General features: G+C 37.1%; 1 protein-coding gene across 1 annotated transcript in view; it reads right to left on the reverse strand.

Moving 5' to 3' along the window:
* NME8 (NME/NM23 family member 8) overlaps window positions 1–12274 on the reverse strand; it is a 95239-nt gene that overhangs the window by 67637 nt on the left and 15328 nt on the right. The window contains exons 5-7 of the mRNA XM_006887623.1: window positions 5414–5530; window positions 3421–3487; window positions 2608–2681 (exon numbers count right to left, since the gene is read on the reverse strand). Of these exons, the coding sequence (XP_006887685.1) occupies window positions 2608–2681; window positions 3421–3487; window positions 5414–5530 (258 nt within the window). The remainder of the gene's footprint in view (window positions 1–2607; window positions 2682–3420; window positions 3488–5413; window positions 5531–12274) is intronic.

Genomic DNA, 12274 nt, shown 5'->3' on the forward strand with positions numbered 1-12274 from the left:
ACCCCAGTAAGAATAGCAAATTTAAGAGAACAGCAAGTAACAAATGCTGATGAGGTTGTGGAGAAACTGAAACCCTTATTCACTGTTGGTGGAAGTGTAAAATGGTCCAACCACTATGGAAGGTAGTGTGGTGCTTTCTCAAAAAGTTGCAAATAGTTACCATTTGACCCAGCAATTCCACTACTGGGAATAAACCCCAAAGAGACCATAACTGCCACCCAAGCAGATATATGCACACCCATGTTTATCACAGCTTTGTTCACAATAGCAAGGAGTAGGAAACAACCTAAGTGTCCATCAACAAAAGAATGGATAGAGAAGCTATGGTATATTCACACAATGGAATACTACACTACTTTGAAAAACAAAGAACTCATGCACTATTATTCAAAATGGGTGACCATGGAGGATATTATGCCTAGTGAAATATCTTAGTCACAAAAGGACAAATATTGCATAGTGTCACTGTTGTAACGACTGACATTGGGGTTGGGGGGAGACTGAGAAAGATGGGTTCAATAATGTATACTGCATTGAAACAGATGAGGGAGAAAACTGTTTTAAAGGTATATGTGATTAGGTATTTTTGTCATGACAGGAGTCGAGAATGAAGACTGCATAGTGGGGTGGACCTGGTGGGTGGGATTTTAAAACAATGAAAGAATTTTTCTTTTGCTTTTCAAAGGTAAGAGTGTACTTGAGGAGCAGGTGGGCAGGGAGAAAAGTGCAACAATGAATGAATGGAAATTCAAAGCCTCTATAAATTTTCATTAGAATTAATAAAATAATTTTAAGAAAAGAATAGAAGTTATGTTTTGCTTACATGGCATTATAGGATTTCTGTTTTTTGTTTTCTGGTTTTTTGTTTTTTTTTTAGTCTCCTCTTTTCTTGTCTATGTGTTCGATGCCTGATGGAGCAATAACCTATTCACTTTCTGTGCTATGTCTTTGGTTGAGAGGGTGATAGTAGGTGGCATTTGAGGTCTATGCTGTTTGGTGGAGTTTGTGGTGAATCTTGCTCTGTTGAGATATGTAGACACAATAGCCTGGTACATCATGGGACCCTTGATTAGAGTGGTGCAGGGCCAAGTCTGCTGGAGGTACCAATGTGTTGTGTGCCTTATATTACCTCTTACTAGAAGCAGTTTTTGAGTCTCTAAGCAACCAGCAGACTTGTTGGATCAGTGAATTTCTAAATTCCTGAGTCTTCAGGTCAGAAATTCTCTGGGATATCAAGTGTGTTTTGAATGATCTATTTTGCCTACACTTAGGCGATGTGCAAAGCTATCACATACATAGTGAATCAGAGATGAGTTACCAAATTTTCTACTCGCTCCACACTTTCCAATGGTAATCTTTTCAACTGGTCATCTCATGGGCAGCAGGGGGATGGGATCCCTCATTCTGTGTGGTTGAAACCCAGCAGTGACAAGTCTACTCCTCCACAGGACTATTGAAGCTATTGAAGTTCACAATATCAGCAGTGGTGTCCTTGGCAGCAGTGGCTTCCTGGGTGATGGCAGCTTCAGTGGAGACTTCTGCAGCTATTTCTGGTCTCTTTGTGGTGACAGCTTGCAGATCTTTCCAGCAGTGACTTTCTCAGATGCTTATCTGATGAACAATTTCACTGAATATAGAATTTTCAGATGACAATTGTTTTCTTTCAGCCTTTTGTACATGCCATTCCATTATTTACTAGCTTGCTTGATTCCTGCTGAAAAGTTAATCTAACTAATTGTCCTTTGTAGATAACTCTTTGTTTTTCTCTAGCTGCTTTTAGTATTCTCTCTTTTTCTTAAAACAGGAAAAATTATTGTTGGGTTTTTTTTTTTAATCAAAGGTAAGACATTAGGTGCTTGCTTAAACTACCATGTATATACAAACTATCATGTATATACAAACTATCATGTATATACAAAGACCATACACAAACACAAAGAAGAAAAAGCAAGCTAATGTGAGTTAATAATAATATTGCATTGTTAACAATCAAACTTGAAGAAAAGACAATGCAACCCAACATATGAAATATAACTTTTACAATTTATAGGTAAAATGCTGGTAGAGTAAGGCTATATAAAAAAAAGATAAACAGATGAATTTGAGTCTTTGGTACAGAGAGTTGTGGTTTTGTTCTTTGGTGTCAGAGCTGACTCATCAATGACCCTCCAGAGGTTGTTCATAGACAGTAAATCACCCATGATGTGGTTACTCCTCTTGCTCCCATGAAGCAGCTAGCTGGTGGATTAGAACCAGTCTTTTGGGTTAACAGTGCAACTTCTTAAGCCATCACAGCTCCCTCTGGTACAGATGGAAAACATTCAAAATCTCTCACATTACTTAGCATAATTATGTTCATTATGTTCTATACTACCTTAAGTTATAAACATATCTCCAACTTGATGATTGAGGGTCTCTTTATGGTATAAATGATTATTTGCTGAAAGGTTGGCAGTTTGAGTCCATCTCAGAAAGACTTGGTGACCTACTACTGAAAAATCAAACAGCTGTTCTCTGATACACATGAGTTTGGCATAAACCAAAACTGAATCAACAACAAATGGAATTTTCAATTAATTTCTAATATTTCTCTACCAGAATACTTACTTTTTCTTTAATTTCTCTAGCTTTTGTACTAATCATGGAATTTGGTCTAATAATAACAAAACTGTATTCTTCCTCTAGGAGAAAAAGTACAATAATTATTATTTTTTTTCAAACAATCTGGAAAACGCATTGCTAATAGAATTGTAAATCTCTAACATCCCATAATTTTTGTCTATTGGTAAGTTTGTATCTAATTACAATATTTCAACAGCTAGAAAAATTCTATTTAGAACAAAAGTGAAATCCCTATATTTGCTTACAAACCAAGAATTCACACGATGTTTTATGGACAAATAAGTTTACATTGGTGAGGTTTCATTCTAATTTTAATTCAAAGCAGTAGATTGATTCTTATCCATGATCTAGCCAGTTGATTATGTCTATGAGTGGAAATTTTACTCTTCATTATATAAGAAAAGATTACAAACTAATGCCCAAACCATGGACAGATTCACCAACATTCCATGATGATATTTTTTTTAGATCAAGATACTTACTGAGCATGCCTACTTTGTTTACCTCATTCCATAGAATACACAGACTCACACACACAGAATTATAGTGAAGGTACACAATTGTGAGCTTCAGAATAAACATTAGATTGGATTATCATCAAATAAATTATTATGATACATGCTTAGAAGATAATGAAGGATTGTTCATTTTAGTCTTGAGTCTCAAGTGATTATAATTTATCTGACCACTTCCCTACTGACAAACATTGATATTGATAATTTTGCTCCTTCAAAAATTGTGGTAGCAAATATTCAGCTACAGAACATTATCACCATTATTTTAAAGTAAATTGATTACCAGGATTTTCTTTATGTTCATCTTCAGTATCTTCTGTATCTGATTCTACAAATATAATTTCTTCATACTAGGGAAGAGAACACAAACAAAATACAGCAATGTTTTAATATGATGCTGGAAAAAATGTTTAGAAATTTTGTTCTAGCCTAGGAGCTGGAAGGAAAAGTGGAAATATGTCAGCATTCAGTATGAGGGAAAGGTTGACACAGTGACTGCAATACAGGGCACAGCAGAGATTGAGAGGGTGACAGGATTGGGCAGGGTTTTCTTCTGTTGCACAGACAGTCGCTAAGAGACACAACATACTAGATAGCACCTAGCAACATTATTTTAATTTTTCCTCAGCTTTGCATTTAAAGAAAAGAACTGTTTAAAAGTGGAAGAAAGAAGCTATCAGAAATAATAAATTTGTGCTAAAAGGAGAACTGATAAAAAAAGGTAAGTTTTAAAATGAAGAGGTTCACAAAGAATAAGATGTTTAAACACCAAGAATGGCAGATAAGAAAATAGTAACTACCTGCATTCAGAGGAAGGCCTTGAAATTATTGACTTTCAGAATTACTTATTTTCAAACTATTTTCAATATCGGCCATTGATGACCATAGGAGCATAGTCCTACTTTGATGGATATGAATCACCATGAGTTGGAGTTGATTTGATTGCACTTGGTTTGGTATTTGAGGCTGTGATTATTAAGTTTGAAAAGGGTATTTGCTAGATGTGATGATCTAGTCTTGATAGTAATGCTCACCACTTAAAAACAAAAGATATCTCTCCTTGATTTATACAAATCTTTTTTTCCAAATCTGGAGCAGATATCCTACACTATGCCGTAAATCTACAGAGCACAGAGGTTCTTAACTTCCAAGGAAGCCCTGATGTACAGCCTTGATTCTGTGAACTACTTAACCTACTCTTTTAGGTTAGAATGCATAAATTCAGATTCTCAAGGAAAGAAAACGACTGATCCCCCAAAAGACGTTTGAAATCATTAATCACTATAGGACACTGTATCAAGTATAATAACCACATGTTAACTTGACTTTTCATTTTTCTATTTGTCTGTGCTGACCAACAGGGGAGTCAGTGACCAGAAAACATTACTTGAGCTCTTAAAACATGGTTAGTTTGAAGTAAGTATAAAGGGTGGGTATGTGTTGAGAATGACTTGACAGCAGTATTGTGTATGTATGACGTTTATTAGTACATTAACACATAAAATTTAACTGTTTTTCTCAGTTTCTTTTTACTTTTAGAGTGCCTGCAAAAGTTTTAAATAATCATATCTATCAACGCTTTCTTATAGTTATTTCTATTCTGTAATATATTTAAGAAAATTTTCCTCAACCTATGACAATGTAAATGTTCACCAGTGTTTTCTTTAAACACTTGTTTCTTTATACTTAACTCTTCAATTTCTCTAGCATTTTAATGCACATAATATGAGAAACCTATGTATTTTCCTCCACAAGTAGTTTATAACCTTGACTTACTGACTTTTCATCCTTTCTTAATTTGACACATTTTTTTTCTCTTGCAGCAAATACAGATTCTTGACCTTTTTAACATATGCTTCTTTCACTATTCATCAGTCTGCCCTTGCTCCCTTTCCATGTTTATAAGTAAAAAATTATAAGACACTAGACCATATCCTATGTGTAGGATTGTATAATTATTGGCATAATTACATTGAATTTAAGTAATTGATTCAATGCCGTAAGTAATTAGGCTGCCTCAAAATATTTAACAATACAGACAACACTATTCTTTATTTGTGTTATTGTTTCCTTAGGGCAGATTATTGGTTCCCTTTTAGAGCAAAAGGATATACATATATTTTAAGATTTTTGATTCATATTGCCAAAAATGTTTCACATAAATGCTGCATTTGGACATCTTGTAGATCTAAAATTAGGAGAAAAAAATACTTTAGAGAAAATGGATAAAATAACACATTTTAAAAGTTAAAATAATCCATAGTTGAAAGTATTACCTCAGGGCGAACAATTTCACCTGCTAAAACTTTCCTTTCCTCATTAATAAGCTGGGTAACTTTTGCATTTACAAGTGGTGCATTTGCACCCTTAATCATGGAAATAATTTTTCCATTCTAGAAGAGAAAATAAAATAAGTAAAGAATTAACCCATGAAACTGTTACAGTCATGTCTCATTGCCCCATTGTCCATCATCATTTATCCATTTGTGGATGATACAGTTAAACACTACAACAGGCTCTTATGGCCTAGCAGAAAGATGCTTCACTGCAATGCCAAAGGCACACTGTTTGTATATGCACCGGCTCCTCCATAGGAGGAGGATGAGCAATCTCCTCCTGTGCATTTACTGCCTCTGAAAACCCACTGGAAGGTCAGCTATGACTTGGGTCTAACTGATGGTACACAGTAACAACAACTAGCCAAGATTTAGTGGCTCCAACACACCAGTAGAAGATAGACATGGTAATCTACTCCTTAAAAGTCAAAGCCTTAGGGAGCTCTGGTGGTCTAGTGGCAAGGAGTTGCACTGCAATCCCAGAGGCACGCGGTTTGAATCCATCAGATGCTCTGCTGGAGAAGAAGGGACAATCTCCTCCTGTACCAGTCAGATCCTATTTGATGGTACACACACACAAAATAATAATAAAATTTTTAAAAAATTTTTAAAAATTTAAAAAATTTTTAAAAAGTCAAAGCCTTGAAAAACCTGAGAAAGCATTCTACTCTGTTCAGTTATCAGAATTTACTCAGTGCCAATGAACAGGAAGAAAATATCACCATTTCATCATCCCAGTTCTTTAATTCTACCTTCAATTTGTTTGATCTTCTGTAATCATAACTAAGGCAGTGTGCTCCAGAATCTCACCCTACAGAACACTGATAACAATCTCTCCCAGGGCATTCTTTCATTAGATTTGAACAATTCTCGGTTAGCTTCCCAATATTTACTTTTTAGTTATTTTTGGTACCATGCTCCTTTCACCTATCTTTCAACATGTATTTACTGAACACCAAGTACATTGTTCCAGGAAGGACGTTATGGACCCAACCAAACTAATTGACAAAACAACACAAGCATATGAATAGTAACCAAGATAAATGTCATCATGAGAGAGACAAAACTTTGGGAGAACCTGTAAGAATTTGACTGTGAAAGAGGCCAAGAATGAAGTCAAGGGACAAAACTTAACTATCAGGAAGGAATTCTTGGATTAATATATGAAGTAAGTGAAAAGGAAAAATATTCAGATGTAAACACAAATCAGCAGATGCAAAGGTTGTGCTTTGGAAGAGAATATAGCAACTGAGAAGGCCAGCAGAGATGGTTAGGGGAGACTTGGGATGATCATTCCCTCACAGGTAGATAAATGTGAAGGGATACATGAGACATAAAAGGTTGCAGTCTTCATCCTAAGTGTAGTCAGAAACTTTTAGAATGTTTAAACAGCAGTGTAATTTTTGTTCATTAAGATCACTTCACCTCCCTCACACCCAAAGATGCTTTTGCCACAATGAAAAAAAAAAAAAGATCACTTCACCTACAGTGCTGAGAAAAGATTAGAGTGGGGTAAGATATGGCATTTGTGCACCAGTTAGAAGCTACCATAGAAATGAGTAAAAGACAATTGTGACTTGGTCTATAGTAGTTGTAATGGTGCTGGAAAATAGATGCATGTAGGAGATTTGACTAAAGATCTTGGAAAGTTTGATGACTACATCTGTTAATTCCAGATATCACATTGGTATAGGATTTTGTAGAAGGGGATGAATGAAGAACAGGACTGGGACAAGAAAATACCGAAGGATAGATGGTATATAGCTGGGGTAAGATTGAGGCTTGCATTTGTTTTACGATAATTGGAGCAATAAGATAACTTTTCTTGAGTGGTCCATATAAATAGCACAGGCAGAAGTCTGACTAATTTTTGGGATGAGGACTATCCCAGGGCATCAGTCTCCACATGCTTGATCTATCTTCCCTAGACCCTTGATTCCATTTCCTAGCTGCTGCTGTTTTTCTTGTTGTTTGGATCCCTTGGGTTTAATAAAAGTCATAAAAATCCTATGAAAAACAGATCTGAACCCTGTCCTACTTTGTGCCCACCTCATCATCTCTGATACACTTGAGCCATTGCTGTGGTAACTATATCAATCTATCTCATTGATGGTCTTCCTCTCTTTCACTAGTCCTCCATCTTTCGAAGCATCATGTCCCTCTCCAAGGAATAGCTTCTCCTGGCAACATACCAAAGTATGTGAGCTGAAGCTTCATTATCCTTGCCTCAAAAAAGCATGTTGGTTGTGCTTTTTTCAGTACATATCTGTTTGTTCTTTTGGTTATTCAATACCCTTCTCCATCACCACAGCTCAAAGGCTTCAATTCTTTTGTCCCCCAGGGGAAAGCATGAACACACTCCTGCACTACCACATATCATGCAGTTGAGCTTCCCACATTTGGAATGCAATGGATAAGCCTCACCCTGGGAAAACTGTCATTGCATCTCCCCTGCCAGGTAAGTATCAAAGGCTTCAATTCTTCTGTCATCCAGTTCTCAGATGCAAGCAAGTGATAGTAAACCCTATGACCTGAATCAAGTATGCCTTCATTTTCAAACTGACATCACTGCTCCTCAATACTTTGGAGAGGCCCTGATGGCAGGATTTCCCAATGCAATATGTCTCTTGATCTCTCCTGACTCTCATAGCAAGAATGTTGATTGTAGATCCAAATAAGATTAAATCATTGATAATTTCAATCTTTTGTCTATTTGTCATGTTATTGGTCCTAGTAGTGAGGATTTTCATCTTCTTGATGTTGAGATGCAATCTATATTAAAGGCTGTGTAGTGTTTGATCTTCTGCAGTGTTTCTAGTCCTTACTTCAGCAAGCAGGGTTGTGCCATTTGCATCTAATTTAGACACCACATTCTTCTTCACAAAGTCTAGCTTCTCAAATGATTTGCTTGACATGTATATATTAAATATGGATGGAGAAAGGATACCATCCTGACACACACTTTTCCTGATTTTTTTTTCCTGCTCCCTTCAGACAACAGCTTCTTCTTGGTCTCAGTTGAGCAAGGTCTTGGTCTGGGTTTTGTATGAGCATAATTAAGTGTTCTGAGATTCCTATTTGTAAAATGAGCAAAAACCATGTGAAGATGGACGCAAGTGATTTTCACCAATTCTACAAAGGATAACTGTCCCTGTCAGTATCAACAACTCAAAACAAATTCCCATGAGGTCAAACACATTCCCCCAAGCTCCTGCACCCGTTTCTACACATCCCAACACCAATCTTACTGCTGTATTGGTTCTGAAATCTATTGTTATGACTAACAGACCACACAGAACCATATTAACAAAGCCAAAAGGCTATAAATAAGGTTGACAAAAAGATAAAATCACTCAGCCAGGACAACTTCCAGAATGTGTTCACTAGCACCTCAGCCTTCCACCTCATGACTTTAAGCAAGTGTTACGAAGCCCTTAGTCCTGCCAATTATGACTCTCCCCACCCCATCTTTAGTCTTTCAACAAACTTAAACAAAGGCTTTTAGCTCTGATTTCATAGTACAGCAGTCTCAAAGTTACCTCCATCTCATGTCAGGTCTCTTGTTCTCTGCTTTAGCCAAAGCTGTTGGTGCAGTAGGTCTAGTTGGTACAAGAAATCTCTGGCCCCAAAAGATGTTTACTGCAGCTTGCTTCTGAATTTTCACATGTTGTGGAATTCTCAAAATCTAATGCTGAATCTGCTCAATTTAGTCATGAAGTGAGTTAATCTCCTTGTGGAAAGCCTAAAAACCCCTAGTCACATAACCCACCCATGCACATGACAAACTCAAACTCAATTGCTAGGAAGACCTCTGAACAATAAACCATTAACACCACAGCATTCTTATCAGTGTTAGCCACCATTTGTCACAACACAAATAGTAATATGCCTTTTTATAGTCGATAAAACACAAATAGATATTCACTTGGTATTTTTTGCTTTTAGCCAAGATCATTGTGACATCAGTAATGACACCCTGTATCACTGCTTCTTCTAAACCCAGCTTGAATGTCTGGCCATTCTTTCTCAATATGTTCTTCTAGCTGTCTGGGGATGATCTGCGGCAATATTTTGCTTGTGTTTAATATTAATTATATTATTTGATAGTTTCCATATTTTGTTAGCCACTTTTTGGGGTAATGGGAACAAATATGGATCTCTTTCTGTCAGTTGGCCAAGAAACTGTCCTCCAAATTTTCCGGCATAAATTGGTGAGCATATCCAGGGCTGCATCTCTAGTTGAAACATGTCAATAGATATCCCATAGAATCATGGGGCCTTGGGGTTTTTTTGCCAATACTTTCATTGAAGGTTGAATTTCTTCCTTTGTTACGGTTCACTATTGTTCAAATGGCACTAAACTTCTTTAATTGCTTCATCAAGTTCTCATGCTTTTCCCAAGCTTAATTCTACTTCTGGAGACTTACATATTCTGGTTCACTAACCCATTATACATGTTGTTGTTGTTATGAATTGAGGCTCAATGTCAAGAAGACAAAGATTCTCACCACTGGGCCAATTGGCAGCATCAGGATGGATGGTGAAGAGATTAAGATTGTTCACAGCTTCACTTTGCTTGGCTCCACAGTCAACACTCTCGGCACCAGCAGCCAGGAAATTAAAAGACATATTACCATGGGAAAGTCTGCTGTTAGGGACCTCTCCAAAGTACCGAAGAGCAATGGTGTCTCTTTGGAGACTAAGGTGCATCTGATACAGGCGATGGTCTTTGCTATCACTTGTTATGCATCAGAGAGTTGGACAATGACTAAGGAGGACAGAAGGAGAATTGATACCTTTGAGCTGGGGTGCTGGAGAAGAGTATTGAGGGTACCATGGACTGCTAGGAAAACAAACAGATTCATCCTGGAAAAGGGTCAAACTGGGCTGCTCCTTGGAGGCAAGGATTCTAAGGCTCCGTCTAACATACTTTGGACATGTTGCAAGGAGGGACAGGTCCTTGGAGAGGGACACCATGCTTGTTAGGGTGGAGGGACAGTGCAGAAGGGGAAGGCCCCCTATGAGGTGGATTGATTCAGTGACTGGGGTAATCGGGATGGGTGCGACTGGCACAGGACAGAGCAGAGTTTAGAGATGATGTACATAGGGTCGCTATGAGTCGCAAGCCACTGGATGGCACATTACAACAACAACAACATACTCTCTAGTGAGTTTTCAGAGGCTGTAAATAGCATAGGAGGAGATTTCTCATCTTTCTCCTCAAAGCAGTTGATGTTTTGATTTGCCAATATTTTAGTTAGCAGATCTCTTCAGTCACTGCACCATAAGGGCTCACTTAGACATAGACTAGAAGTCCAGAAAGTAGGGCCTAAGTGCTTAATTGGATCTGCAGTCTGTTTTGGCATAGTCCAACGCTAAGGATGACATCTTGCACTTTTAAAAGGTTGATACAAAAAAAATAAAAAAGTAGCACATGACAGAGACTCTTTTACTGTAAGGTCTAACATATTTCTTATCTGGCCCTCTTTAAAGAAGTTTTATGATTTATCATGCTAATCTATACTGTCAAATTCAACATATCTAACTTAAAGAAAGACTTGTAGTACAAATCGTTATATTGAGTTGACTTAGAGATTTAATTCATTGAAATAGTGGTATTCATTTAATTCACTGAAACAAAATTTATCTCAAGGAATTTTTAAAAATTATTATATTCTAAAAAAATTATTATACTCTATATTGAAAAAGTAACAAGTCATTCAAGTAGCTAACAGTAGAACAAACAAAGGCTTAACTTCTTGGTGAAACTGTATGTTATGATAACAGCTGTATAAATTTGGAGCAACAATAATGTATAGTTATACAATTAGCAATTATACTATTAAATCAATACATTATCATTGAGTGAGTTATCAATCCATAGCTGACCCTGTGTGTTTCAAGGTTGTAAATTGCATGAGAGGAGATTGGCTATCTTTCTTCTGCAGAGCTGTTGGCGGATTTGAATTGCCATAGAAGTTGGGCTTTGGGGTTAACAGTGCAAGTCCTTAGGCCACCAGAGCTCCCTCCTCCCCCCTTACAATGTGACTTTGTGGTAGCAGATCACTAGACATTTATTCCAAAGAGCCTCTAGGTGAATTCAAATCTCCATTCTTTTAGTAGCCAAGGGTTTAAGCATGCCAACATAGAGAGTAAGCCACAATTGATATTTTGGTGAATATACTTTCTTTTTTCTAATCACTTGGTAAAATCAACAGATGCTCTGAAATTGTGATCATACTACAAAAACTCTTTGCAGCCTGCCTTTTGGGGAGCTTTAATTAGCATGATTCATGCCATGGTCTTTTCAATCACTTGCTATGCATCTAAGATCTGAACAATGAATAAGAAAGACGTAAGAAGAATTGATGCCTTTAAACTGTGGTGTTGAAGAAAAGTATTGACTGTCTCATGGGGCCTCCAAAAGAACTAACAGATATGTCTTGGAGAAGGTGCAGCCAGAGAGCTCCTTAGAGGCAAAGAAGATAAAACTTTGTTTCACATACTTTGGGCATGTTGCTCGGTAGGCGTGGCTATTCAGTGGAGAGTAACATCATGCTGGGAACAGTAGAAAGACAGCAAAGAAGACTTCAACCAAGTAGATTGACAGAGTGACTGTAGCAATGTTTTCTAATGTGTCAGAGATGAGGCTGACAGAGGATAGGATGGGGTTCAGATCTGTTCACAGAGTTGTTATAAGTCATTCTGAACTTGATGGCACCTAACACTAACAAACAGTGGCTTAGTCCATGTATATGCTGTTAATCCAAAGGCCACACCCCTCTATGCTATGTATCCACC

Source organism: Elephantulus edwardii, unplaced genomic scaffold (assembly GCF_000299155.1).
Source record: "Elephantulus edwardii isolate Elephantulus edwardi_28Jun2011 unplaced genomic scaffold, EleEdw1.0 scaffold00059, whole genome shotgun sequence".
Lineage (NCBI taxonomy): Eukaryota > Metazoa > Chordata > Mammalia > Macroscelidea > Macroscelididae > Elephantulus > Elephantulus edwardii.